We start from the raw sequence: 25,357 nt of genomic DNA on the forward strand, positions 1-25,357 counted from the left end.
CACAATGTGTGAAACATGCTACAAAAAGCACAGCACGCTGATTGGACAGAGCCCAGTGGTCTCCTCCAATGTCAAACCGTGAACACCGATGGACAAACTGCAGCCATTCAAAGAATTCGTACAACTCCACTGCGTCACATTTGGTCACCATGTGAAACATACAGCCGCACTAAAATTGCCATGAAATAAACAGAAATGCACTATTCACAAATGAGATCAGCGTAGGACAGCAATGAAATCAAACTCAAAGGCTTGCTTGCACCGGACCATAGAGACTCTATGAAATGTAATGTTCATCACAGTCGCAGCTTGAAATAGCCGACGTAAAGCTCAAAGCACTCGTATTTATCATAAGATGATGCTCCTGATTACATGCGAATAAAAGAGAAAATGAATTATTGTGCAATAACAGGGCACAGTTTCTTACTGCCTCATGATTAGAATGAGATAAAATGAAACATGACAAATTGCACATTGTCATGGACAACAGGCTAAACTCACTATCCGCTGGATTATAGCTACATACTCTTTCTTTCGCAATGTCCTGAATATGACAAATAGTTGTTCTTGGCTTACAGTGCAATATCAATTATTATAAAGCTAAATTTAGCACTGCCAAGGTCTTTACAGAAAACATAGCATGGCTTAGCAAGAACGATAATGTGGTGGCCTGCATACATCACTCTTCTGACAAAACAAATTTTTCGTGCTATTATTTCTATTTGCATAGAGGTGGCATTTTGAAGCGTCGCCTCGTTTGGCAGCATGCTTGCAAGCAGTCCTTGCCCATTTCATTCCAGTAACATGGCACTGGATTTCTTATGTGGTGAGGACCAATAAAAGCCACAAATTTTCTCAGGGACTTTTTTAAAGAAGCAGCGGCATGCTTAACTGCTCGTTACAAAGGTGACGGGATGCAAAAATGGAGAATGGCTTCACCATACGTACAGCCTACTACTTTATGGTTCCTCCCAGTGTGAAAATTTTTTCAATTATCAATAGTACAGACATTCTTTTTCTGTGCTGTTCTGCACAGAATAAGCAGGAACTGCTTACAAACACGCCACTTAAGAGGACAAACCAAAAAATGCCAAATCTACACAAATATGAGCACGAACAAAGCAGTTTAGCTAAGAGAGCTCTTTCTACCATGCTTCTCTCAATGCAACATTACATACTTAAAATAATATTTAGATTGCTTTCCTCGACATCTGCCTCCTCTCACTCGCTAGTGAGCAGTGTGCACGTTCTGAGTGTGGCATCACTGCAAATACATCAACCGGATTGCAATTGATAAAAACTGTCAGGCCTCGCTGTTCCACTCATCAGAGGCCCCTCCCAGAGACTCGACAGCAGCCCCCTCGCTGTCGCTCGTTGCGAGCCCTTCTTCCATGGCCAAGTGTGGCATGTCATCTACAAACTGGGCAGCCCCACAACTTGCCAAATCCACGTCGTCCTCGGCACCGAGGGCCACACGAGCGTAGTCATCGGTGTCGATTGATTTGCAAAAGTGGATTGCATACTTCAGTTTTTCACGCAGCACGGCACGGCAGGAATATCGCGGCATCTTCAAGAGGAAGAAGCAGGTGTAGCTCTCGGGAAGGAAATGGTCTGCTGGGCTGTACTTGTCCAAAACCTGCAAAAAAAAAAGAGCATCCATGCCGATGCCAGAAAAATGTGCTACTGACCATGAAGTAAGAAAAGTCACAGTTTCGTTACAAGAGTGCAGCAGTAAATGTGACAATAAATTGGGACATTATATGAAGCAAGGCTAGCAGCCAATTCCTTTAGGATACGTGGCCGCTGCAGTGAGCAAAGTGACTTTCACTGTCTATGTCTTCAAGGGAAACTTTTTGATAAGAGCACCACATGTACAAAGGTATGTGACATCTGCTGATTCCCTCTAAAGATATGGCATGCGCAACTAGAAGTGACCATGTCTGGTCGCACAAAGTATGCATTTCATACTAGAGCCATGCAGCACCACCCTGGTGCTCATCTCTATGTGCCTTTCACGTGACAAAAGATACCCGGTACAAAACTGAAAGACTCTTGTATAAATCTGTGAGTGATCGTTCTGATAGCCAAGATAGGGCCTCACTTTCACATGATATTACCACTGTATGAGGTCCTGCTGATCACTTGTGAGTTCAAATGCACGTTGAATTTCTGCTAGCAAAGTGAAGGTATGTGCTATTATACTCCTTGGCAAAAACTTGGTGTTTTCTACGTATTGTGCTGCTATTTGGTATGCATCTGACCCACAATCTTTTTCCATCTTCTTTTTATATTCACTTCTTAGAGAACAAATGCTCTCTAGTATATTGTTACCGGGAGATGCCTTTATTTACAGGAGATGACGAATGCGAGAGTCCAGGGATCTGGCCGATCACCGCTTGTGCCAACCTCGTTCTCCTCTTCTTCCACGCGCCCCCTCAGTATCGTAGCAATTCCCCCTTTGCAGACGATGCCCACCGGGCGAGTTAGGCTTCGTTGCGATGATGATAGCGTTTTAGACGGGCAACATGAACGACGTTGGTCTTGCTTGAGCGGCGGCCAGTTGACAACAGCTGAGATATCATGTGCGTGACATCGCTGAGACGTTCCAGGACAAGAAACGGACCGGTGTAGTTGGCCAGAAACTTTTGGCAGAGGCTGCGCTTGCGAAGCGGCGTCCAAAGCCATACCAAATCCCCTTTCTCAAACAATACGTGCCGGTGACCTCTGTCATAACGGTTCTTGGAGCGTTTCTGGGAGACGAAAGTTCGAAGACAGGCGATGCACCGGGCCTCTTCTGCGCGGCAAATGGTTTCGGCGAGAGTAGGTTGATCAGTCTCGGAAAAAAAAAGGATAGTGTCAAGAGCTGTGCGGGGTTGGCGTGCGTAGAGCAGATAAAATGGACTGTATCTCGTTGTTTCGTGCTGTTCAGTGTTGTAGGCGAAAGTTATAAATGGCAAAATCGCGTCCCATGTTTTGTGTCCAGAATCAACATACATGAAAATCATGTCAACGAGAGTCCTATTAGTTCGTTCCGTCAAACCATTAGCCTGCGGGTGATACGGGGTAGTGTGACGAAAATGGCACGAAGCAAGACGAATAAGGTCTTCAACTACATCGGCAACAAATTGCCGCCCGCGATCACTGATGAATATAACGTGTGACAGCATGAACTGTGAAACTTGAGTGGCCGTTGCCACAGGAATCGCCGCAGTTTCGGCGTAACGTGTGAGGTGGTCAACGCCCACAATAATCCATCAGTTGCCGTTCGTTGATCGCGGAAAAGGGCCGAGCAGGTCGACACCTACGACGTCAAATGGTGAACTCGGGGGTGCTATGGGATGAAGTAGTCCGGCTGGCAGAGTTGTAGGACGCTTGTGGCGTTGACATTGCTCACAGCTAGCAACGTATGCAGTCACACTTTTACGCATCTTCGGCCAGAAGAAGCGTTCTTGCGTGCGATAAAATGTCCTAGAAAAACCCATATGGCCAGATGTTGGGTCATCGTGCATTGCTCGAAGTACGTGTTGTCGTAGACTTGTAGGCACAACTAGAAGTAGGCGAGGGCCTACGCCGGAATAATTCTTTTTGTAAAGAACGCCATCCTTTACGACGAAACCACGTTGACCGTTCGTTCCGGAAATAAAGAAAGAAGCGAGACTGTTGTCATTTTGTTGCTTTGCGCGAAAAGTTGCTAGGTCAGGAAACGGAGTATCCACTACAGCCAAATATTCATCAAAGTTGTCAGCGTCACACTCGGTTGTCGGAAGGGGAAGTCGTGAAAGGCAATCGGCGTCGGCATGACGACGATTGCCTTGTAAGCTCTTGTAACAGACTTCAAAGTCGTGTTCTTGCAATCGTAACGAGCAAGACGACCAGATGGGTCCCGCAGTCCAGTGAGCCAACATAAAGAATGGTGGTCCGTGATAATCTAGAATCGGCGTCCATAGATATAAGGACGAAACTTGTGCACGGCGAATATGACCGCAAGACATTCTTGCTCTGTGACAGTATAGTTTCGCTCCAGTTTACTTAAACAGCGACTGGCATAGGCAACGACATGTTCAGCAGCTCCATGGTGTTGGACCAAGACGCCGCCAATACCTACACCACTGGCGTCGGTATGAACTTCTGTGGCAGCAGATGGGTCATAGTGGCGAAGTACGGGCCCTGACGTAAAAACAAACTTGAGTTGCAAAAAAGACGACTCGCATTCCGCTGACCACCGAAAAGGTGCGTTCTTGTTGAGTAGGGACGTCAAAGGGTAAGCGAGGTCGGCGAACCTGGGCATGAAGCGACGGAAGTACGAGCATAGGCCGAAAAAGCTTCGCAACTCTCGTACCGACTGAGGTTGTTTGAAGCTGCTGACTGCAGCGACTTTCTGAAGGTCGGGTTGAACGCCATGCCTGTCCACCAGGTGACCGACAACGAGAGTCTCACGGCTGCCAAAGTGACACTTCTTAGAGTTCAGGGTAGGCTTAGCTCTCTCAAGGCAGGTGAGAACAATGTCTAGACGATGGTTGTGTTCATCGAATGTACGGCCAAAAATTATAATGTCATCCAGGTAGCAAAGACAAACTTCCCACTTTAGTCCACGTAACACAGAGTCCATGAAGCGCTCAAACGTGGCTGGAGTGTTGCATAGGCCAAACGGCATTACATTGAATTAAAATAGACCATCTGGTGTTATGAAGGCCGTTTTCTCTTTGTCAATCGGGGGCATGGGGATTTGCCAATAACCAGATCTCAAATCCACGAAGGAGAAGTACGATGCCGAATGTAAACAATCGATGACATCATCAATCCTGGGAAGCGGGTAGACATCCTTTTTAGTAACAGAGTTGCTCCGTCTGTAATCCACGCAGAATCGCCATGTACCATCCTTCTTTGGGACAAGAATCACAGGGGCAGCCCAAGGGCTACACGACTTTTGGATGACCCTTTTCTTTAACATCTCTTCTACCTGTTGAGCAATGACCTTGCGCTCCGCAGATGAGACACGGTATGGTTTCTGCCAGATAGGGTGAGCGGATCCTGTGTCAATCCCATGGTGAGTACGCGACTCGGGTACACTTATTTGCTCTTCATTCTGCGCAAAGTCAAATATAGTAGCGTGCTTCGCAAGGACTTCGACCAAAGCTTGACGTTTTTCTGATGATAGCGACTTGTTTACCATACTCAGAAAGTTGGCTTCTGTATGGTACGTTGCACGAATAGGATCTACTCTCTTGTCGCTTAAAGTTGCAATAAAACTGCTCGCATTTTGTTCGAAGAGGGCGAGTCGCATTCCGCAGTGTAGCATAACAGGTTCATTTGAATAGTTCGACACCCATAAGACCGATCGCCTATCACTGATCGACAGAACACAATGTGAAACGAGCACATTTTTCTTGGCGCAATTGAGAGGAATGGGCTCCACAAGAACATCGAACTTTCCGGCGTTCGAGGCAGAGGCGTCAACGCGTACGGTCTTCATCGAGTTGGGCGGCAAGACAACATCCTCAATGACGGTGATAGATCCTTGACAGCACCTAGGATCGTCAGTAAATGCCGATAGCATAATCTCGCCAGCACCGCAATCTACAGTAGCCCCACACTCGCGTAGAAAATCGATCCCCAAGATGATGTCATGGGTGGAGCTGGTCAGGACAGCGAATTCAGCCTCGAAGACCTTGTCACCCAAAGTGACACTAACAACACACACACCGATCGGGCACAGTGTCTCCCCGCTCAATGAACGAAATCATGCACAACTGTCCCAGCTAAACATCACTTTATGTCCTAGCCACAATTTGAAGTTAAGACTCATCACTGAAACAGCTGCTCCAGTATCTATCAAAGCCATCGTAGGAAGTCCATCAATAAGCACGAGGACCATATTTTGCGTCATAAAAACGGGTGGAGGCATAGGCGAATGTAGTGATAAATGTTCGGCGACCTCACCTCCATTGGCCACACCACCTAGTTTCCCGGAGGCGGGGAGGTGACGCGTCGACCAGGAGATGGGGAACGGAACCGGCGTGTTGTGGGGGGCGTCAAGCTTCGCACAGAGGAAGGCGAGTCGTTGCGTAAATTCCGGTGGAAATTGCGTCCTACATGTGTATCACTGTGGGTCGTTTGCTGGAAGCCGTCCCCAACGTACGCGTCCCGCATTGAATGCATACCACCGCGCCAGCGGTTTTGTCGAGAAGCTGATGATCCCTCGTAGTAGCGCTGCTGGGGGCGACGCTTTTGACCACAGAATCGAGCCACATGTCCACAGAAACCACAGTTATAGCACACAGGGGCCTCATGCACGTAGCCAAACCTTCCACGAGGCGCTATGTGCCCATGATCGTCCCACGAAGACACCATTGTAGGTGGTTGGCGGGAGGCGTTCTGGAAACCACGGCGATGATGTAAGTTGTCGGTTGGGGGCTCTGGTGCTCTTGATTGGGGCACATCATATAGCGTGGCATCAATGGCAGCACACATTGCGTTGTATGGCGGGGAGGTGTTGATAGCAGGTGCTCTCGGCGGGTTGACAGCATCACGTCGTCCAAGTTTTTCGCGTACGATTTGCCTGATCATTGAGGCAAGATCACAGGAGGATGTTGGAGGGACGTCAACACTTGCAACAATGGTGACGTTAGCAAGTCTACCAAATTTGGGAGTGATGCGCCTAGCCTTCAGGGTCTCAAACGTGCGGCAGTGTTGTATTACGTCCGCTACAGACGCCAAGGTGTCCTTGCCGATGAGAAAATTGTAGACATCCTCAGCAACCCCTTTGAGGAGATGCCCTACCTTGTCATCTTCTTTCATGCGTGGGTCTACAGACTTGCACAATTTCAGAATCTCTTCAATGTACGTTGTGCATATTTCACCGGGTACTTGAGCACGCTGCATCAAAGTTTGCTCAGCACGCTTCTTCTTCATCAATGGGTCTCCGAAGCAGCTCGCTATTTCTTTCTCAAACGCTTCCCAGGTCGTTACTGTTTCTTCGTGGTTTTCAAACTACACCAACGCCGTCCCTTGAAGAAACAATCTGACGTTGGACAACCGGGAGGCCGCGTCCCAACAATTGTATTTACTTACACGGTTCAAGTGTTTCAGTCATTCGTCGACGCTTTCTCCGACCCTCCCAGAGAAGCTTTGTGGTACTTTGTGTCGGGGCCACGTAGCGCCAAACGAAGAGTGCGTGATGTTGCCGTCAGCAATCGGATCCATAGAGAGCGGTGGTAGACCAGCCAGTCGGCGGCTTTGGCGTAGTTCTTGAGGTAGCGCTTCCGTAATCGTTCGCCTGAGATCGCTCCGCTGTACCCCACACCTCCACCAATCTTGTTGCGGGGAGATGCCTTTATTTACAGGAGATGATGAATGCGAGAGTCCAGGGATCTGGCCGATCACCGCTCGTGCCAACCTCGTTCTCCTCTTCTTCCACGTGCCCCCTCAGTATCGTAGCAATATGTTCCCCCATAAAAATACTTTATTTGCACAGTTTATTTCATTACATAGTGATAGTACTACTAGTTAAACAAAACGTCATCCGCTGGGCTATAAGGACTGGGTCGCCAAGCAAAAACAAGTGATACTAGACGGTGATACTCGCACAAAGGTTCACACAAGGTGGCCATAAGGCAGCACAGATGCCCTACTTGGAGTGGAACACATTGCATTTCTGTAGAGGTATTTAAAAACCTCTTATAACCAACAATAACGTTATAGTTTCCTTGATTCAGTGTTGGACTCGATGCTAAAATACCTAGTATATCGTAAAGTGTGAGCGATAGGCATCAAACATGCAAGCAATAAACTTCATGATGTCTAGAGCAGCAAGTAGTATAGAAAAGCTTGCTGGCCTCAAAAATACTCGCAGTTTGCGAAAAAGCTACTATTTGGTATGAGTATTTTTACTGCTTATTTGGCATTACAATTTCTACCACTCTGAGCAGTCAAATGCTTTGTGTATTGACTGCGATGGACATATAGAAGGAAACCTGAAGAGGGAAATCTAGTGTCGATGTGAGCTAACGATTAGCTCTTTCTGACAGTGAATTTTATGTTGTTTCACAATTAAGAAAGTCTTAAAGAATCAGTTGTACGAGCCCTTCAAGCTTGAATAGCTAAATGCATCTTTCAATCCTGCAATATGGCTTGTACTATGACGTTTAACTGCCATGCAATTTGCATGACTGATTTCCATTTTGTTTTTACTTAACATTTTTATATACCATTTTGTAATGACCTGCTTGTTCTTTTTCCCTTTATGAATAACAAATTCATGATTACTAGGGCCTCTAGCCATTTCAGGACTCTTTTTGAAGATTGTCTGAGTTGCATAGAGAGAGACTCCGCAGACGTAGTAGCACATGCCCTGACCTGAAGCACGAAGTCCCTTCCTCGGAAGTCCGCGATAGCTCTAGGCAGTCTAGTGCGTCCCCACACAAAGCGCAGGAACAGAGACCGTTCCGCATTAGTGAACTCCTCCATGACATCCCAGAACCACTGTACCAGCAGACTGTCCGGCTCCACACCCTTGTATGTAGCCACAGCTTTCAGTAGTTGTATTGGAATATCGGGGCTCCCGCAAACCTGCAACAAAAAGAAATGCCTCTTTCTCAGATAATGGCAGAACTACCACTCACGCCTCAAAGCTGAGACGAGGTCAGAAAATAATGGTGCACTGGATGGCTAGAAGCAACATTGGCTACCAATATTAAAATATGAATTGCTCCAAAGTTACAAAACATCGGGGCCCTACTTTATCCTCTTCAAAATCCAGCTGCTAGATGTACAGCTGAATAGACATTATTATAGCAAGAACTGTAATAAGGAACAATTAAAGTGACTCATAACTGGAAGCCGGATTTTTAAGCACTAAAAAAGTGTGTTTTAGGTGCCAAAGACAGACAGGTAAAACACTGCTTTAGGCCCTCAAAATCAAAATTATAGGCACAATAAACTTCTACAAAAATTGAAATATCCCAAAACAACGATGTCGGTGACTTGTATCTACGGCAAAAAGCAAAAAAATGATATTGTTCAGGACTGCAGAAAGGTACCAATGATTGAACATAGGCATACATTTCCCGTGCGATTTGCAGTATTTGGTCTTTCGTTTTATTGTCTAGCATTGTGCGTCAAGTGTCCACCATTCAATTAACACTCTCCTGGATCTCTTTCGTTTCGTTGTGACCGGGAAGGGCAGCGCAGGAGCAAATAACCAGACCACTGACACCCCAGAAGAGAGGGATGCTAGGTCTAATCGTGTAGGACCAATTTCTTTCCTATTGGTGAACATCTTAAAGGGCCCCTCACTAGGTTTGGGTATTTCGAGCTGACAAGCGTAATAGTGCACTGGGCACTCCGGATCATTCATGTTAGGATTTGCAAAATTACATGTCGTAGAAAAACGCTCAATTTTTAATGATTGCCTTGCCCTTCTCGCGGGCATACGCCTCAATATCTAGGGAGTGACGTACAGCGAGGAACGCCACTCCTTTACGTTGAAATTGGTGGGCTGACGTTGCATACCATATGCTCTTCATCAGAACTTCGTTAAATGCTAGCTATATCTAGAAAAACACACGTAAAATGTCCCGTCTCGTGAGTGTATCCTGCATTTTAAACGGTACCTCATTAAGAGCGTTGCACGTGACATTACTCTACTTGGCATATGCAATTTGTGTGTTCTGTTGTGTAGCATGAATGAGGAGTGCTTTGGTTAGGGCTGGCTGCTTCATATCATTTTGAAAGGGAAGCGCAAAGACAAAGGGAAAAGAAAGACAGCGCTCTTTGTCTCTATGTTTTTCTTTTTCCTGTGCCTTTGCACTGCCCTTTTAAAATCAATAATGAATGAAAGCTGAGAAAAATAATAAAACACCTAAACGGAATCTCAGCTTGTTATTATTTTTATTTTTGCTTTGAATAGTCTTGAGGTGCTATTTGCTAATCGGCCATCGTTTCGCGTCGGCCTTAGTGGACCAGTCGCTACAGGGTGCTCCGGTGCTGACACGAATGTTGCGAGTTCTTTTGTGGTCGCAACGGTCACATTTAGATGGAGGCAGAAAAGTAGATGTCCGCGTACTGCCCGATGTCAGTGCACGTAAAAGAACACCAGATGGTCAAAATTTGTGGAGACCTTTGCTATGGCATCCCTCATCTTCGTATCGTGGTTTTTCTATGCAAAACCACACATACTACCACTACCACTACTACTAATATATACTACTACTACTGCTACTACTACCACTATGACTAGTGCCAACCCCTTTAGCTTTGTTCGTCTTCTCGTCGTTCTTGCATGGTGCCTTCGCCAACCCTTACAACGCTTAGCTTGTGTTTGGTGTGTCGTCTCTGACCGCATTTTCAGCGGAGCGACGCGTTGTATAGCGGTCACCAATACATGATCCTTGCCAGCCTCTCCTAAAGTACACGCACTGACTGATCCTCCCACAGAAACTGGTAATACACAACAGAGAACGCTGAAACGACACATCGATGGCGTACGTGCACAAGTAGGCTGGGGCACGTCATGCGGGCATGTTGCTTACACATATTTTTCTTGGTGCGCATGCGTCATGCGATTCTCCGGCCCTTATACCGAAGAGAACAGGGAAGGAGTGAGTCGCGGGGGCTGCATGGGACGAGAGGCAAGGAATTCAAGCTTGCTTCTTCGCATCATGCTTTGGTGGCTCATAGCGAACCAATTTAAAAAATTACCGCCGTAGAACGGTTTTCATTGGGCACGCAAGAACTTCTAGTGTCTAACTACAACTTATTATGTCACCTAGAGAAGGACGCTTAAAAAGTAAAGTACAAACAAAACAAAAGCGCATGGACATCACATTTTTTACCCATAGGCGCTGACGCATATGGGTAACAATGTAAAAAAAAAACACGCTTTCATTGACACAACACACTTTGTTCTCTTTATAAGCCATTTCATTCTGTCATGAAACTAACAAAAAATGAATAATAGAAAAATTATAACTGATACGAGATTCTGAATTCTTAATTACCATTGCACGAAGAGGACTGTTTAGGTACATTCATTTTTTAATGTCAGTTTTAGTATAAAAAACTTGACATAGGAGCTTTACCCGCAGTTTAATTCGACGCGATGATAGTAATTTTCATCCAACTTCATTTTTCATATTCTTACAGCTGTCATTTTTAAGTAATGGCTTAAGACAAACTTTGAAGCCTTGGTCTGCATTTTTTTCGTGTTTGTCACTTAAAGACATATGACAAGGGATCTCCTATGGAACAAGCGTATGTAAGCGTACGGTGAATGTATGCTAAATACTCCGCTGATTGTAAATATGCCGGCACATGAGTTGGGCTTTGCTGTATAAAGTATAACAATCTGGCGACCTTCGCCACCACTGAATCAACAAGAGTATTCCATGAGTGGCCCTCCATGGTTTTTCATTCGTTCGCCAGCTGCCTGTGGCTGCCCAGAAAAACCTGCTGTTTCTTTCCCACTGCAACACCCAGGTTTTCAGGCCGGTTCTTCAGTTCCTTGAGGGCACTGGACAAGCTGTCTGTAGAAAGCGGTCGCCGCGTCCTTAGCCATAGACGTCACTTTCATTTTCTTATCCATCTTTAATTCTCTCTCCTCCTTCCCTTGCAGACGCTGAGATGTGCTTCCACTTAGGGCTGCAGAAATAGCGTCTTTTGCACTCCTCATGCTCCTCTTCAATCGCTCGCAGCATATCAGCTTTGTCTTCGTTGAACATTATGGTGTTTAGAAATAACAATGCCTTTTTTACATGAATAACATTTTCACACCACGCTTGAAAACAAAATTTGGGCTTGAATAGCGCTCATATAGGCAATTATTTGGTAAATAGGCATTTATAGGCACTTATAGGCATTTAGGCATGAACACCCAAAATAGGCACTATTTATATTTATAGGCACTAATTTATAGGCACTATAAAAACACCATAAAAGCCCTTCTTAACCTCTAATTCATGCTCATATATGAAAATGGCACAATAGGAACGCAAGGAACAAAATAGGCATTTGCCTATAATCCGGTCTCTACAATGTCTATACTGCCCCCATCACACCATTGCTATGAGAAGGCTTGCTCCTGAGACCTGCAACCTCGTGGTGCAGAGCTTGGTGCAAACTAAAGTAAGGCAATCATGCAATTTGAAATGTACATGCAGAGTGTAAAACAGTCTTGGAAACTAAAACTATTTCCGATATGTATTAAGTGTAGCTGCTTCACAACTTTCATGCACGAAAGAGAGAAATCCTCATTTTTGGCTATCCCACTTTTGACTATACAAGCATTACATGGATGAAGCTGAACTCTCTCACCATAGTTTCCAGCTCTTGGCCGGTAAACAAAGAAAGCATTGGAACAGGGATGACCTTTGACATGCCTTCTCTCACTGCTGCCACTTGGTCATCAAACTCATGCAACCTGCAAATGAATGAGACACGAATATTAGATATACAAAGTTCCTACACCAAGGGCTCTAGAACACTCAAGTTGCTGCAGATTCCTTGCTGAACGCACAAGTCAACTGGGCATGACAAGCCGTGATGCCACACATCTGTGCAACTACCCATTCCACTCTCAACTGTTTCATCCATGTATTCAAAAACTAAATTTCACTTCTCCAACTCTTCTTCAAAACACCTACTGATCTTATACCGATTTCCTTCATTCACAGCAAGGGTCTCATTCTGGCAGACTTGATGCCTTCAGGTAGTATTCGAGGGATTATTGGTCAGCTGCCAGCTCGTAATGAGATCACATGCTACGTGACGCCTATAGGCAAAATGGGTGTTCCGCATTCGCCGCAATGGTAACATGCACACTGACAGACGCTCTCACGTTTAAATACACACATATATAGCCTATAAAGTGGACTGGGGGATGACCACCACCGAAGCTCAGCAGTAAAGCATCGGGTGCGCTATTCAAAGGTGGCGGGTTTGGATCCTGCCAGTGGCAAGTTATCTTTTTTTCCACATTTCTTTCATTGCATTTATATTACAATTACTTCTAATAACATCCCCTATACTTCTCATTGCATCATTGTCCGTTAGTTCAAGTTACTACTGGTCTATGTAACTTTTAATCGGTCTGAGTTCACTATATGCAAGTCATGACCTAAACTTGCTGCTCACTTTAACTTTAGCTTTGTAATTTATTAACTCACCACGTCAACTTTGAAGCCCGACTAGAGAAGGTTCTTATTTTTGTCAGCAATACAAGCAGATGTCAATTTCTCCGACATCACAGTAGCAGCAGCATGAAACTGACAATAAAACAATAAAGTAAAACGAATGCTGCTGGGCTTCTTTTACAGTATCTTGATACAGTTAGCCCAGCAAGTAATGTTACTCTATTTTAATAATAATCCTAATCCACTTCCAAGGTTTCATACATAAAAAACAAAGGTGATGTTTTCAAATAGCTACACTCTGCAGATTGCATTTATGTCCATTGAATATGGGAATTTCAATATTATTCAGGAAGATAAACATAAATTATAAGGCAGCCCTTGCCTATAGTTGAGAGCAAGCCGCACATATTCGGGACGGTTTTCCACAGTTGCTTTCTGGTATTTGGCACTAAGCCGAACTTCCTGGCCAGTTGCACTGTGGGTCGCAAAGGGCATGTCCAGTTTCTGGAATGCCTCTGGCTCCATGTCTCGAATACACATGAGACCTGCAACAGCAATGCGCATGACAGCAATGTTGAGGACTGCATAATCATAATGACAACATGAGGCGGCTGTAATTTAGATGAGAAAACCTGTCCTAACCTGGCACATAGTCTCGGTCCACTTCATTAAGGTCAGCAGGTGTCAGAGGAAGACCAACCAACTGCTTCCATACAGGTTCAGCCAAGTTCAAGCTTAACGGGCTACCAGTACGGATTGCAATGCCCATGAGCATTCCTACGAAAAAAAAGAGCGAAGGTGAGTGATTGCCAGACAGCTCATACATCAGAAACAAATTACAGAAAAAAATGAAACGAGAGGGGAACTAGAGACATAGCATACCTAAAAAGCGGAACATGTTGAGATGTATCGGCAGTGTTGCCGCTGGGTTAAGTAAGAAACAGTCACGGTTGGTCCCTGCCTCATCACGACCATTAGGAGTCAAGATCAGCAGAGGAAGGGAGCCATTCTGAAGCTCATCACACATCTCGGCTATTGACTCACTGTAGCCTCCCCCACAGTCATCCACACTTTCACCTACAAACTTGACTTTCCACACACGATGAGGCAGCAACAGGTTCTCTTGAGTCAATAATGACATCTTTGCCACCATCTGCCCAAAGACAGACTTCGTTCCATGGGGTCCCGCTAATCCATTCTTCGATCTCGAACGCTTGACCTGAATGCGATTCAGCTCCACGACAGGGCCATGCTGTCGATCCCGAACCATAGTGGCCTGAACCACTTTTCGGAAGGCACCTTCTTTTCCAGAGAGCACCAGCAGGCCTCTAAGTTGATTGAGTCCTTCCTGCTGCACTTCACTTGAGCCCGAAAGATCAAACATAGAGAGTGAGGGGCAGAACAGCTCGGAAAAATGGTAGAGCAATGCGTAACGATTGCGCAGTGTTGGTATGGGAATATCCTGAAGCAGGTCATATTCCAACGGGACAGCAGGAGGCATTCTTCCGGAAGCACCTGCCGTGCTTGGGTTGCACGTAGACCAGGCCACAGTGTGTGCAGAACCACAGGATACCTTGTTGATCTTCTTTCCCTGCAATGCAGCCACCAGGCGAGGCTTGTGGATGGCGCTGACAGTACCATCACCTAGCTGACCCTCGTCATTGTCACCCCATGTGTAGACCTCTCCCGTGTCAGTGCACGCAACGCAGTGTAGCGATCCAACAGCAATGCAGATGACCTTTTTGCCCTGCAGAGCAGCTACCTTCTTAGGCCGGCGAACATGGTCATCGGTGCCGTGTCCAAGACGATGATAGTCTCCTTTTCCCCAGGTGTATACACTGCCCGACGCTGTCAGAGCCACCGAGAACTGGGAGCCACACTCGACCCGCACCACACCCATGCCCTGCAAGAGGTCTACACGAAGTGGAACTTTGCAGCCGTCAGAGCCACCTCTCCCGAGTTTTCCATAGTCCCCGTCTCCCCAGGACCATACACAGTCATCGTCTGTCACGCATAGTGTTTGAGCGTCACCACTGCCACAGGCCACGCAACGAACTCGCCACCCAGAAAGAGCTTCCACCTGCAGTCACAACCAAATCAGAAGACAGGCTCAGAACACAATTAGTGGCTAAGATGACTTTTACGTTACACTGTGACACAACACTGAACAGAAAATGAAAGCTGTGAGCACTAACTAGTAGTCTAAGCTCAAAGGTTTGTGTACATCATGTTGGCCCCTCCCCAAAAAGAAAGACAAAGTTTTTCCTAAAATTTCAGAACTAACACACCTTCTTTGGTCTGAGCTGATCATCACTGTCCCCATGTCCAAGTCGTCCATAGCGACCCTTGCCCCACGTGTAGAGTTCACCACTGGCAGTGATGCAGGCACTGTGTGCGCCCCCGCAGGCAACATCCACTACTTCCTTGCCCCTCAAGCTTTCGATCACTCTGGGCCTGTCGCAAGAGCTCTTGTTGCCATGTCCAAGCTTGCCATCATCACCTTCTCCCCAGGAGTACACTTCCCCTTCAGCTGACAGGGCAAGGCAGTGCTTCCCTCCCGAGTTCACCACAACTTTCTTAATGAACACGTGCTGTAGGCTCTCCAGGAGTGTTGGGCACGATACGGAGTCAGTGCCGCCGATTCCCAGCCTTCCACCTGATCCATAACCTGTGGCATACACTTTGCCGTCTGCAGTGACAGCAAAGAGTGTCTGCTCGCCTCCCACCACCTGTATAGGACGGAGAGCACTCAGCGCCTCACATGGCATGGGCAATTTGACCTTGGCACCTTCGACACCACCCAGCTGGCCCCTGTGATTATGGCCCCAGCCCAGAATGGTGCCGCTCCAACCCCAAGAAAGAGTCCAGTCTTCAGGACGTCTGTTCACCCAGTGGATCAGTTGCTCATCATGCTCTTGCCTGGAAATAAAATAAGGGTACACATTAGTATGTGCTCGCTATTACTCGGATGTGATTATAAGCTGTACAGTACTAAGAGGCTTTTCATCCCCTGGAAATAGTGTCCTTTTAAGTGCACCTAAACCTATGCAAGTACACGGGTGTTTTCGCATTTTGCTCCAGTTGAAATGGCTGGGAATTGAACCAATACCTTCATGCTTGGTAGCCCTACGCTAAAGCTACTAAGCTACTACAGCAGGCAAACAATGGCATACATGTAGAGCTTGAAAGGTGCTAGCAGATAAACTTGTTGGTTATTGCTGATTAGTACAGCTCAATAGCCAGGCATGACTATGAAACAGGCATATTTTTTAGCTTGGCGTTTTCCATTGCCTATTTGACATCATAAGAGTCATAAACAGCAAATACCTGCACTCGTTTCACACACTCTCTAACCATCTGGTGAATAGACAGCTGCATATTGCTCTTGCACCACCTTTGAAATGTCGTGGACACCAAACAATCCTTTTCAAATACCACAAGGCCAATGAGCTTCACTGTAAAGCAAGTCTCACCTGATTGACTGATTTCTGAATGAGAATTTTGTGTAGATGCAGTTGTATTTTCAAGCTATGAGCAGAGGGCGTCACAAATATTTCAAGACAACTTTTCTGCTTTTGGTGCAAACTTACGCACCACAAATATATACGCGGTATCGCTCTAATCTGTAGTGAAACTTCAACACAAAAGACAAGTATAAAATGCACATCAAGAAAAGGTTGGTGCACACACTTGAAGAATGTCTGGTCTTCATGGTCCCTAAATGTGGCTGCTTCATCTTCCGTTTCCCGGTCGTTCACAAATGCTGTATCGGATGGGTCGTGTGCCAGCTCCTGAATACGCTGGCGCACCTCAAGGCAAAAAGAAGTTGGCAGAGGATTACGGTGCACAAGAGCCTTTGCGACTCGAGAGGCAGCACAGTAACGTCGAAACCAGGCCCAGCGGTGACTGTCGCCAGAGCAAGGGAGGGAGTCAAGCCCAAGGTCACATGCCAAGGCTGCTAGGACCTTGAAATGGAAGCGTAGAAAGGCTTTTAAGAAAACAGTAGTCTACCTTCCTTCAATGCCTCATCCACTATGTATAAAAGGATGGGCACAACAACGGCTTAAAAGCACAAAAACAGCCAAAAATGATCACTCAGCAGTCTTCCATATACTGTGTATTCTGGTACATAATCTGCTCTTGCAAATAGTTTGCAAGCCTAACTTTTTAAGCACATTTTCACATATTTTAAATGCGAGTTATATGCGAGAAAATACGATATTTTTCATTTGCCCCATCATTGCAAAACTTATTAATATGAGCACAATGTTTGAGCGCAAAAATTTGGAACATGGACAGTTCTTTGTTTCTAATATTGTTTGGCGTCATGCAGTTTGATGAAGTGGCTGGGTAAGGTGTTTTATAAGCATTATGCTGGCACATGAAAAGGTTGATGTTACAATATTCAACAAGTGCTGACACAATAGAAGCAGGAGCTCGAAATGTATGGACTTGACAAACTTCAGCTATGAAACAACTCTTAATCAGTTCTCCATTCTCTAGCAGATAGAGTCCAACGGCACATATTATGGAAAACAGGTTGACTATATATACGTTTGCACTTGAATTTGCCCTTAAACGTATTAACTACTGCAAATATGAATGTGAAAATTGATCAGCACTTAGTAACAGTGTTATTACTGCTTTTGCAGCTGATTTTGAAACATTTAGCCATGTGTTGTTGATAATGCTCATATACACTCAATCCTCGATATAACGAGCTTAGATGTAATGAATTATCAGTTATAACAAAGTAAATGAAGGACAGTTTTGTCACAAATACAGTGTCTCAGATCAAGGTTGATCACAAATTTTTAGATATAACGAAGTTACTTTGGAAGCACGTGCGACTGTTATAACGAGGTTTGAGTTAGGTATGTAGTATTATATCTACACAGTATCGTGAAAATAACACACAAACACTCATTACAGCCTTAGTGATTTTTCAGTTAGTTTTGACAAATGCACACCTTGAAGAAGTTGCTATGCATCAGGTGTTTCCCACCACGAACAATAGGATCTTCATATTCAAATTGGCGGAGCAGTGTCTCAGGAAGGGCCTTGAGTAAGCACACAAGAGCTGTGTCACTGGAACCCTGGAATGTTGACAGACAAAGTGTTACATAAGCTAAATGTACCCATCCTGAAAACTTTGTGAGGCATCCTCCAATAAGAAATCAACAAAACTATAGCGGAAAATCTTGCTTCCTATAGATGGCTCACATATATACATACACACACGCACAAAGGTACACATTCACGCATACCCATACGCATGCATACATACATGTGGAACACCTACATTTGGGTTTAATGCAGGAAGCTGTTCAGGAGACAGGTCTGGATTGCTCGGCGTTTGCACAAGAAGTTGAGACACATTCAGCGACCTTCCCACTCCAGCCGTCATAAGCTGCCTGAGCTGGTGGAGAATCCACATCCTTTGTGAGGGGGCTGTAAAAGAAACACACAATAAGCTAAAAGGACTGCAGAAAGCATACTAGAAAGTACCTTGCAACAAAATAACGAAAGAAGCTTTTACATACTCCTCTCAATGAAACACTTTAATATTTAGAAGGACCCTAAAGATAAAAACGATTTCTCTCGTATTAGTAAGTTACTCTTTCACAGTACCAATACCACAATGCTTGCCAAGAGAATACACTTGGTAAGCAAGTAAATGTGCCAAAAAAGAATGCAGATGGCGACAACGCTTTGAAATTTCCACATCAGTCACCGTGACTTCAAATTTTTATGGCATCTACAAGAGCCTACGCACTTACAAATCAGCAAAAATTAAGTGCATTGTCTTCTAACGGGCCAGGACTTAAAAGGGGCCCATCAACACTTTCCCAAGTAGCCATGGAATGGGTTCACTAACGGAACTTACTGCTTCAGGAATTGGTCGCTGCAAAAATGTTCAAAATCGGTTCAGTACAAAGATTTGTCACACGCTGCAATTGCATTCTCTCTTTTCGTGTTCCGAATGAAAGCGCTGGAAGCTAAGCAGGGAGGAATGGCACGGGGAAAGAAAATACGTCAGGTGCCTCGTGACCTTGAGCAATCGTTTATCTTTTTCTTTGAATATGCGGCTTTTCAGTGCGATCACCTGTGCACGCGTGGTGAAGTCACGGCCTCCCGCGACAGGCCCCTGTAACAACCGAGCACACCATGCCCAAATCAGCCAATGGCTGATGCAATGGCTGGGCCAAGTGATTTTCGCGCTTGTATCGTCATTTTTCGAGAGAAACGAAAACAATTTTTAGCTGACTGAGAATTTATAGTGGATTTCAAGTCGCATGCTGCCTTATAATATTTGGGTCGCGTGTTGTTGGGAGCCTCGACAACTGATCAACAATGTTTACAGACCATACTCAAAAAGTGTTACAGGGCCCTTCTAACATGCCAAGTCAGGAAATGCAATTGAGCCAATGTCACCAGAATATGAAAAAATACACTTTAGAATTCGTGATGTGATGCATGAAGATTTTAGCATGAAATTTAAAAATAGAACTTTTACCTTCATTTTCTTTTCTATTAATAAACATATGATGGTGAAATCAAAGTCGTGACAGTTCTCAGAGAGCAACTTATCCATCTTAAACCAATTCACTGTTTCATTTCAGTATCCTTTTAAATTTATATGGTAAGCTGTACAGCTGCCATCAGGCCCAACTAAAACAATTAAGGTCTAAATACGGTGGCCTAACACTTCTCAGAAGAAAACTGTGAACATGAAAGCAAGATATACTACCTGGATGCTTTGCCTGAAGTGGCAGAGCGCTTATACTGAACAGTTTGTATGCTTATCACTTTGAACATGAGAAAGTACGCTTATCAAGAAGGGAATCATCTTACTGCCCATAGCATTTTGAAACAATCACTCAGAAAAGCTCAGCTGCTAGTCTGTAATCTGTGTGTTCTGCCCCATAATTTTCTTTATCAAGTCCTGTTTCCAGCTTAACTTCACAACACAGTGTCATTCTGCAATGCATTTCAACTAGTTGGAAAAACACATTTTATCTGCAAGGAACTACAGTACATCGCAGAAGACAGCCATGGGGCATAATTATGGCTCTGCGTTTTTTTGGTAAATCCTAAAAAGCAATAACACTCGCAAGCAAAACTTTTCAGAATTTGAATTTATACGATAAACTGAATTTTGTCGAGTGACCTTGTTTTATTCTTTATCTAAAAGGCACATTCTAAGTGGTCATTAATACATCGGCCGGTTTGGCCAATATAGGCTATGGCTCACGTGAATGGTATCTCGTAGGTTGTACCCATCGCACATGTAATAGTACAGAGCTTGTCATGCATGACGCGAGACATCAACATATGTAGGGCCCCAAGAGCTCGAGACATCTTGATATTTGAACACTGGCGGCAGTAGGGTGCACCACGCAACACTGCATATTCAGATCTCATAAAGTATGCTTGCGTCTACTATAGTCGGTTACAGCCTACGAATAACTGTAAGGTCTGCCCACAGCGGTCACCGTCCCACCCAGGCAGAATTTTCCCACTAATTGCAATCGCTTATTTACATGATGTCAGGACATTTTACGTATTTCAGGCATATGACATGACTGCAGGCACATGTTTATTCCGACAGTTTTCGGTAGAAAAATTTTACTCCTTCGCAAATTGTATAAAAAATTCCAACTTCACTGATCTGCCAAACATAACATGTGAATAAGAAACGATGACGAACTTTTAATTCACAACATGCATAGTATTTGCACTATCAGTGAAGAAGTGCTTAAGGTTCGAACAGAAAGAGTCTAGTACCATTACTCTGTTGGACAGGTGAATGACAGGCAAGCTGCAGTACTTTAGGGTGGAGCACGTATTTATTCTTAAATTATAACTGACTATAGAACACGATTGAAAGTGATAACACAAACACACAAATGTAAGTGCTTGGTATTCAGGTATTCTTGCTTGTGTGTACTATGTGTGCCTGTGCGCTGGAACTATCCCCACAACTAAAATACATTTAGTGTGTTCTGATATCATTTCATCTGAAGTATTGAAGCACTGAGAATAATGTAAAATTAAACTCCAAATTTCGGGGCATTGGGAATGAAAATCCCCAGTGATAAATGAAGAATTTCTGCCGAAAATTAAACTCTGAAAACATAGAACCCTTATCATAAGTCATCCCAGAATGGTATAATTCAGTGTTGTTTATTACCATATTAGAGGTTTGAAAGTGTGAACTTACCAAGGTAGCTGAGCTGAGCACAGGCTGCAAGTGCAGCTGCCAGTCGAGACGCGATTGCACGATCGGCACAACTGCGCAGATCAAGCAGGCAAACGACTAATTCCACCGAAGGGCGGGAGAGGAAGGCTCGGTCGGAGAGACTGTCGCCTCCTGTGCCGCCAGGGGACACCACTGGGTGCACGGTGAAACGCCAGCCCCATCCATTGACTGAGCTGTCACTGGTGAACTTCCAGTGGAGCTCGTTGCCCGGTATTCGCACCTCAGGGGACCAGTTGCACCATTCTCGGCCTACGAAAACATAAATGTAGTTGATCACAGTACCTCCTTAACTCAAGCAAAAACAGTCCGACCCAGTTATTAGGATCCCAGGTATATAGCGATCTATCAATTATAACAACCATATTTCGATGCACTTACGATTTTCCTATGCTATCCTTTGAAACTGAGTCCACATAAAGCGAACATTATTCAAAGCTACTACTTTTACAACGAACACTTCCGACACGATTGCGGTAAAAATATAGCGCATACGAAGTGAAAAAAAAAGTTAAAACGGGTATTCTAAAGCATGTGATAGAAGCGCACTCGCGTGTGTCTCACTCCAGTTTACTAGCAACAACATTATCATAGACCGCGGTGAGCACCACACGCAGGTTTTGGACGTTACAAGAGAGGTCCTTCACTTTCCTGATGTTTCTTGACCGGCAGAGTAGAAGTGAGGAGAAAAAAACGAAAAGAAATAAAAGGCAGCATAAAGACTTGCGATCAGCTTTCACACGGAAAGCTTTTCTGATGCCGTTCTCAGCATCTACGACTGCCAACCATTATCCAACAATGCCTTCAAATGCAAGAAGCCATAAACTGAAGAAGCGATAACTTTTGCTGCATGAAAGTTCACTGCGACACTCTACTCTCACACACCATAATGTGCTTTTAAATATTTTCCACCCGTCACTGATGCAAAGACCCGTAGATTAGTGACAATGACTTCCGTGCAGTCACAGCGGTGCCTTGACGGATAAGCATCAAAAAAGAGTGATGGTGAGGTGGCCGGTGGTGATGAACGAGCCATTTTGACTCATTGCCAGCAACCTCATCACACTCATCTGCAGATAGCTGCTTGGCAGAGTTACAGCGGTACAAGCGTGTCATGCTACCGTTCGCAAGTTCGCAGCCGCCATGTTGTGCGAGGCCGCTTGCACGCGTGGCTCGCCAAATTCTTCGTTGTGTTAAACAAACAGGCTAATCGCCTCACTCAAGCATGATCTCGAGTGAAGCTTATGCGAAGAATGCACAAATGCGTGCATATATTGGACTGCAAGCGAACTGGCATGCAACGGCGAGAGCCGAGTAAGCGACGTGCTGCATGCAATGAGCCAGGGATGATTGATTCGACGTTGCAGTACCGCACTTCAGTGGAATGTGGAATGGTGTGAGTTCATTGTGAGCGTGGTTGAATTCGCTCCTGAGCAAATGGTGGCTGTTTAACACACAAAAAGGCATAATTTATCAGCGGAGGGGTCGTTCGCACTTGTTATTAAAGCACTTTTTTTAATAAACAGTTTGGCCACTATGTGAAGGTTTTTATGAGTGATTCCATATACAACGAGCTATGATATAACGACCATTAATTGCGGCACTTCCGAGTTTGTTATAAATCGGTTCGACTGTATACTAAAAAAACAGAAATAAATACAGTTGATCAAGTGCAAATGTGTGTCATGATTATTCTTGAAAAGTCACATGACTATAGTTAAGTTTAATAAAAGCAGTAACACCACAACTGTGCCAGGAATTTCAGTCATATCTCGGCACAAGAAATGAAACTTACTCAAATATATCAGCTGCATTAAAGGTTGGACACAGAGGCCAAATATAAAAAAAGTATGAGCCTAAAATAAATTTTTTTAGAAAAGAACCCTGTCTACATCAAACTTCTGGCACAGACTTTGTTATTGTTGCCCACAAACTGGCCAAAAACTTCAATGCAGAAGCAAAACATGCTTCTTAAATAACTGGCCTTTCAATTTATTCATTGCTAGATGACACAGCACAATGTTATCTAGTGCCTGAAGTGGCAGCCATGCCCACCTGATCTGGTAGCAACAGTTCTTCCTGAGCCATCCATGATGAAAAGTGGGTCATTGCGTCTTTCTGTAGAGCACTGCCTGTCAAATTCAATCTGTAGACTTTCGGCCCCTGCAAAGGAAGAAGGCAAAAATTCTCCTTAGAAGGGTGCCACAAGGCAAATTGGCAATTGAAAACAACAGCCCTTGCAAGCTCGCACCTGGAATCCTAACGTGGCCTGTCAATGTGGTGTCATCAGTGTAAGGATGGCTGGACTCCTGTACAACAGGAAGTGGTACTGAGCGCCTGGACTCAATGTCTGATGCCACATCCTCAAGTTCTGTAACACAGATCTCAAGTAGCATTTCAGCAACCTGGGAAGTGACAAAAAAAGCAAGAGAGTGCAATTAGCACCGTGAATTTTTCAGTAATAAATTGGTACAGTTCTACAACACTAGTCGATACTGACACCACTGGTTACAATGTCATCATGACCATCATCTTAACGTCCAACTACAGTCGAACACGGGTATATCGAACTCGACAAAAAACGTTCATTAGTTCGATATATGTCATAATTCGATATAGGCCCAGTATAGGATTTGACACAAAGGCACATAATAAATTATAAGAGAAGTAGTTTATTAATATGGCAGCTTACTTGCGACCCTTACTGTGGTACAAAATAGTCCCTAATTTTCTTCTGGGTCAGCGACTTTCACTGCCTGCGACAGCACGCACGCTTCCACGTAGTCCAACGAGTCGGAGCAGCTGAGGCCGCAACCTTCCACATTCACGCAATAGTGCTGGACCTACGCAAGTGCCCTAATCACCTCGAAGGATGTAGACAACGGGCCATCGTCAATTTCCTTATTGCTGTCGCTTCGGCTCGTGGTCGGCACGACGTCTGCAATGTAGTCCTCATCTTGCAGCTGACTTGTGATCGCGACATCATTGTCCGCACTGACGAACTCGTCGAATGTCGGTCCATCGACAGCATCCGGGAACACTTGTAAACAGCTGCTTCAACATCTTCGGACACAGCAATCAGTGCGCACACGTCGTGCGCCACAGGCACCTGGCCTTTTGTCCGACTTGGCCCTGATGTCTGCTTTGTTCTTCAGGATAGTACTCAAAGTTCTCCTAGAAATTTTGTAAGCAGGCGGCGACGTCGGACTTCTCTACACCGCTCTCAACCCGATTTATGATTTCGAGTTTCACGGCGAACGGCAAATTCTGCCTCTTTGCGCAAGCCATGACGACAGCGCGCCAACACAGTTCACAGAGCAACAGAGAACACCACCAGCACAGACCACATTGGATGAGGACTCGAGGAAAACAGGCAGCTGCAGCAACTCAAGCATAAAGAAAGAAAAAATGGCGCTAACTTCTACCGCCTCCGCGCGTCGGAGAAAGCAGAACGGCCTCTGATTGGCTGTAAGCGCTGCGAGCGGGCCAGAATTATTTCTTGCAGGGGGCTGTTCGCCTGTGCACAACCGGGTCTAACCAACTTTTTCTAGAGTGGCACCGGCAGTTTTCCCCGCCACCGCGATGGAAAGCCAACTTGCTGGGGCACTTTTGAGGCACATGGAGTTCGATATATCAGTTGTCGTTGCTATTTTTGTCCGATAAAACAGTAACTTTTGCCATATATTCTCAATGTAAATTTACCTTGTTTAAGAATTGTTTGATATACGGGATAATTTGATATAAACGGGTTCGATATAGTCGGGCTCTACTGTACACAAACATTTTCAATGACTGCTTTCAATAAGCCCTTATGATTCCATTTCAATAACTCGTACATCAAAGTCAATAAAGCTCTTAGACACTGACACCTGTTTTACTTGTGACAGTAGAATAATTATGGTCTTGTAACACAAAAGTAGGCACTAATATTGCTAACCAGGAATATTTGCATGTGTACATGGTGACAGCT

At 44.9% G+C, this 25,357-nt stretch overlaps 1 protein-coding gene across 5 annotated transcripts in view; it reads right to left on the reverse strand.

Moving 5' to 3' along the window:
- Window positions 1-899: 899 nt before the first annotated feature.
- HERC2 (E3 ubiquitin-protein ligase HERC2) overlaps window positions 900-25,357 on the reverse strand; it is a 137,271-nt gene continuing 112,813 nt past the window's right edge. For all 5 annotated transcript variants that reach the window (XM_075877888.1, XM_075877908.1, XM_075877901.1 and 2 more), the window contains exons 62-74: window positions 23,639-23,792; window positions 23,443-23,550; window positions 21,352-21,639; window positions 18,430-18,578; window positions 18,098-18,223; window positions 16,818-17,092; window positions 15,416-16,046; window positions 14,010-15,207; window positions 13,770-13,904; window positions 13,510-13,672; window positions 12,310-12,415; window positions 8,356-8,568; window positions 900-1,636 (exon numbers count right to left, since the gene is read on the reverse strand). In XM_075877888.1, the coding sequence (XP_075734003.1) occupies window positions 1,304-1,636; window positions 8,356-8,568; window positions 12,310-12,415; window positions 13,510-13,672; window positions 13,770-13,904; window positions 14,010-15,207; window positions 15,416-16,046; window positions 16,818-17,092; window positions 18,098-18,223; window positions 18,430-18,578; window positions 21,352-21,639; window positions 23,443-23,550; window positions 23,639-23,792 (3,879 nt within the window). In that variant the 3' untranslated portion in view covers window positions 900-1,303. The remainder of the gene's footprint in view (window positions 1,637-8,355; window positions 8,569-12,309; window positions 12,416-13,509; window positions 13,673-13,769; window positions 13,905-14,009; window positions 15,208-15,415; window positions 16,047-16,817; window positions 17,093-18,097; window positions 18,224-18,429; window positions 18,579-21,351; window positions 21,640-23,442; window positions 23,551-23,638; window positions 23,793-25,357) is intronic.

This window comes from Rhipicephalus microplus, chromosome 2 (assembly GCF_043290135.1).
Source record: "Rhipicephalus microplus isolate Deutch F79 chromosome 2, USDA_Rmic, whole genome shotgun sequence".
Classification (NCBI taxonomy): Eukaryota; Metazoa; Arthropoda; class Arachnida; order Ixodida; family Ixodidae; genus Rhipicephalus; species Rhipicephalus microplus.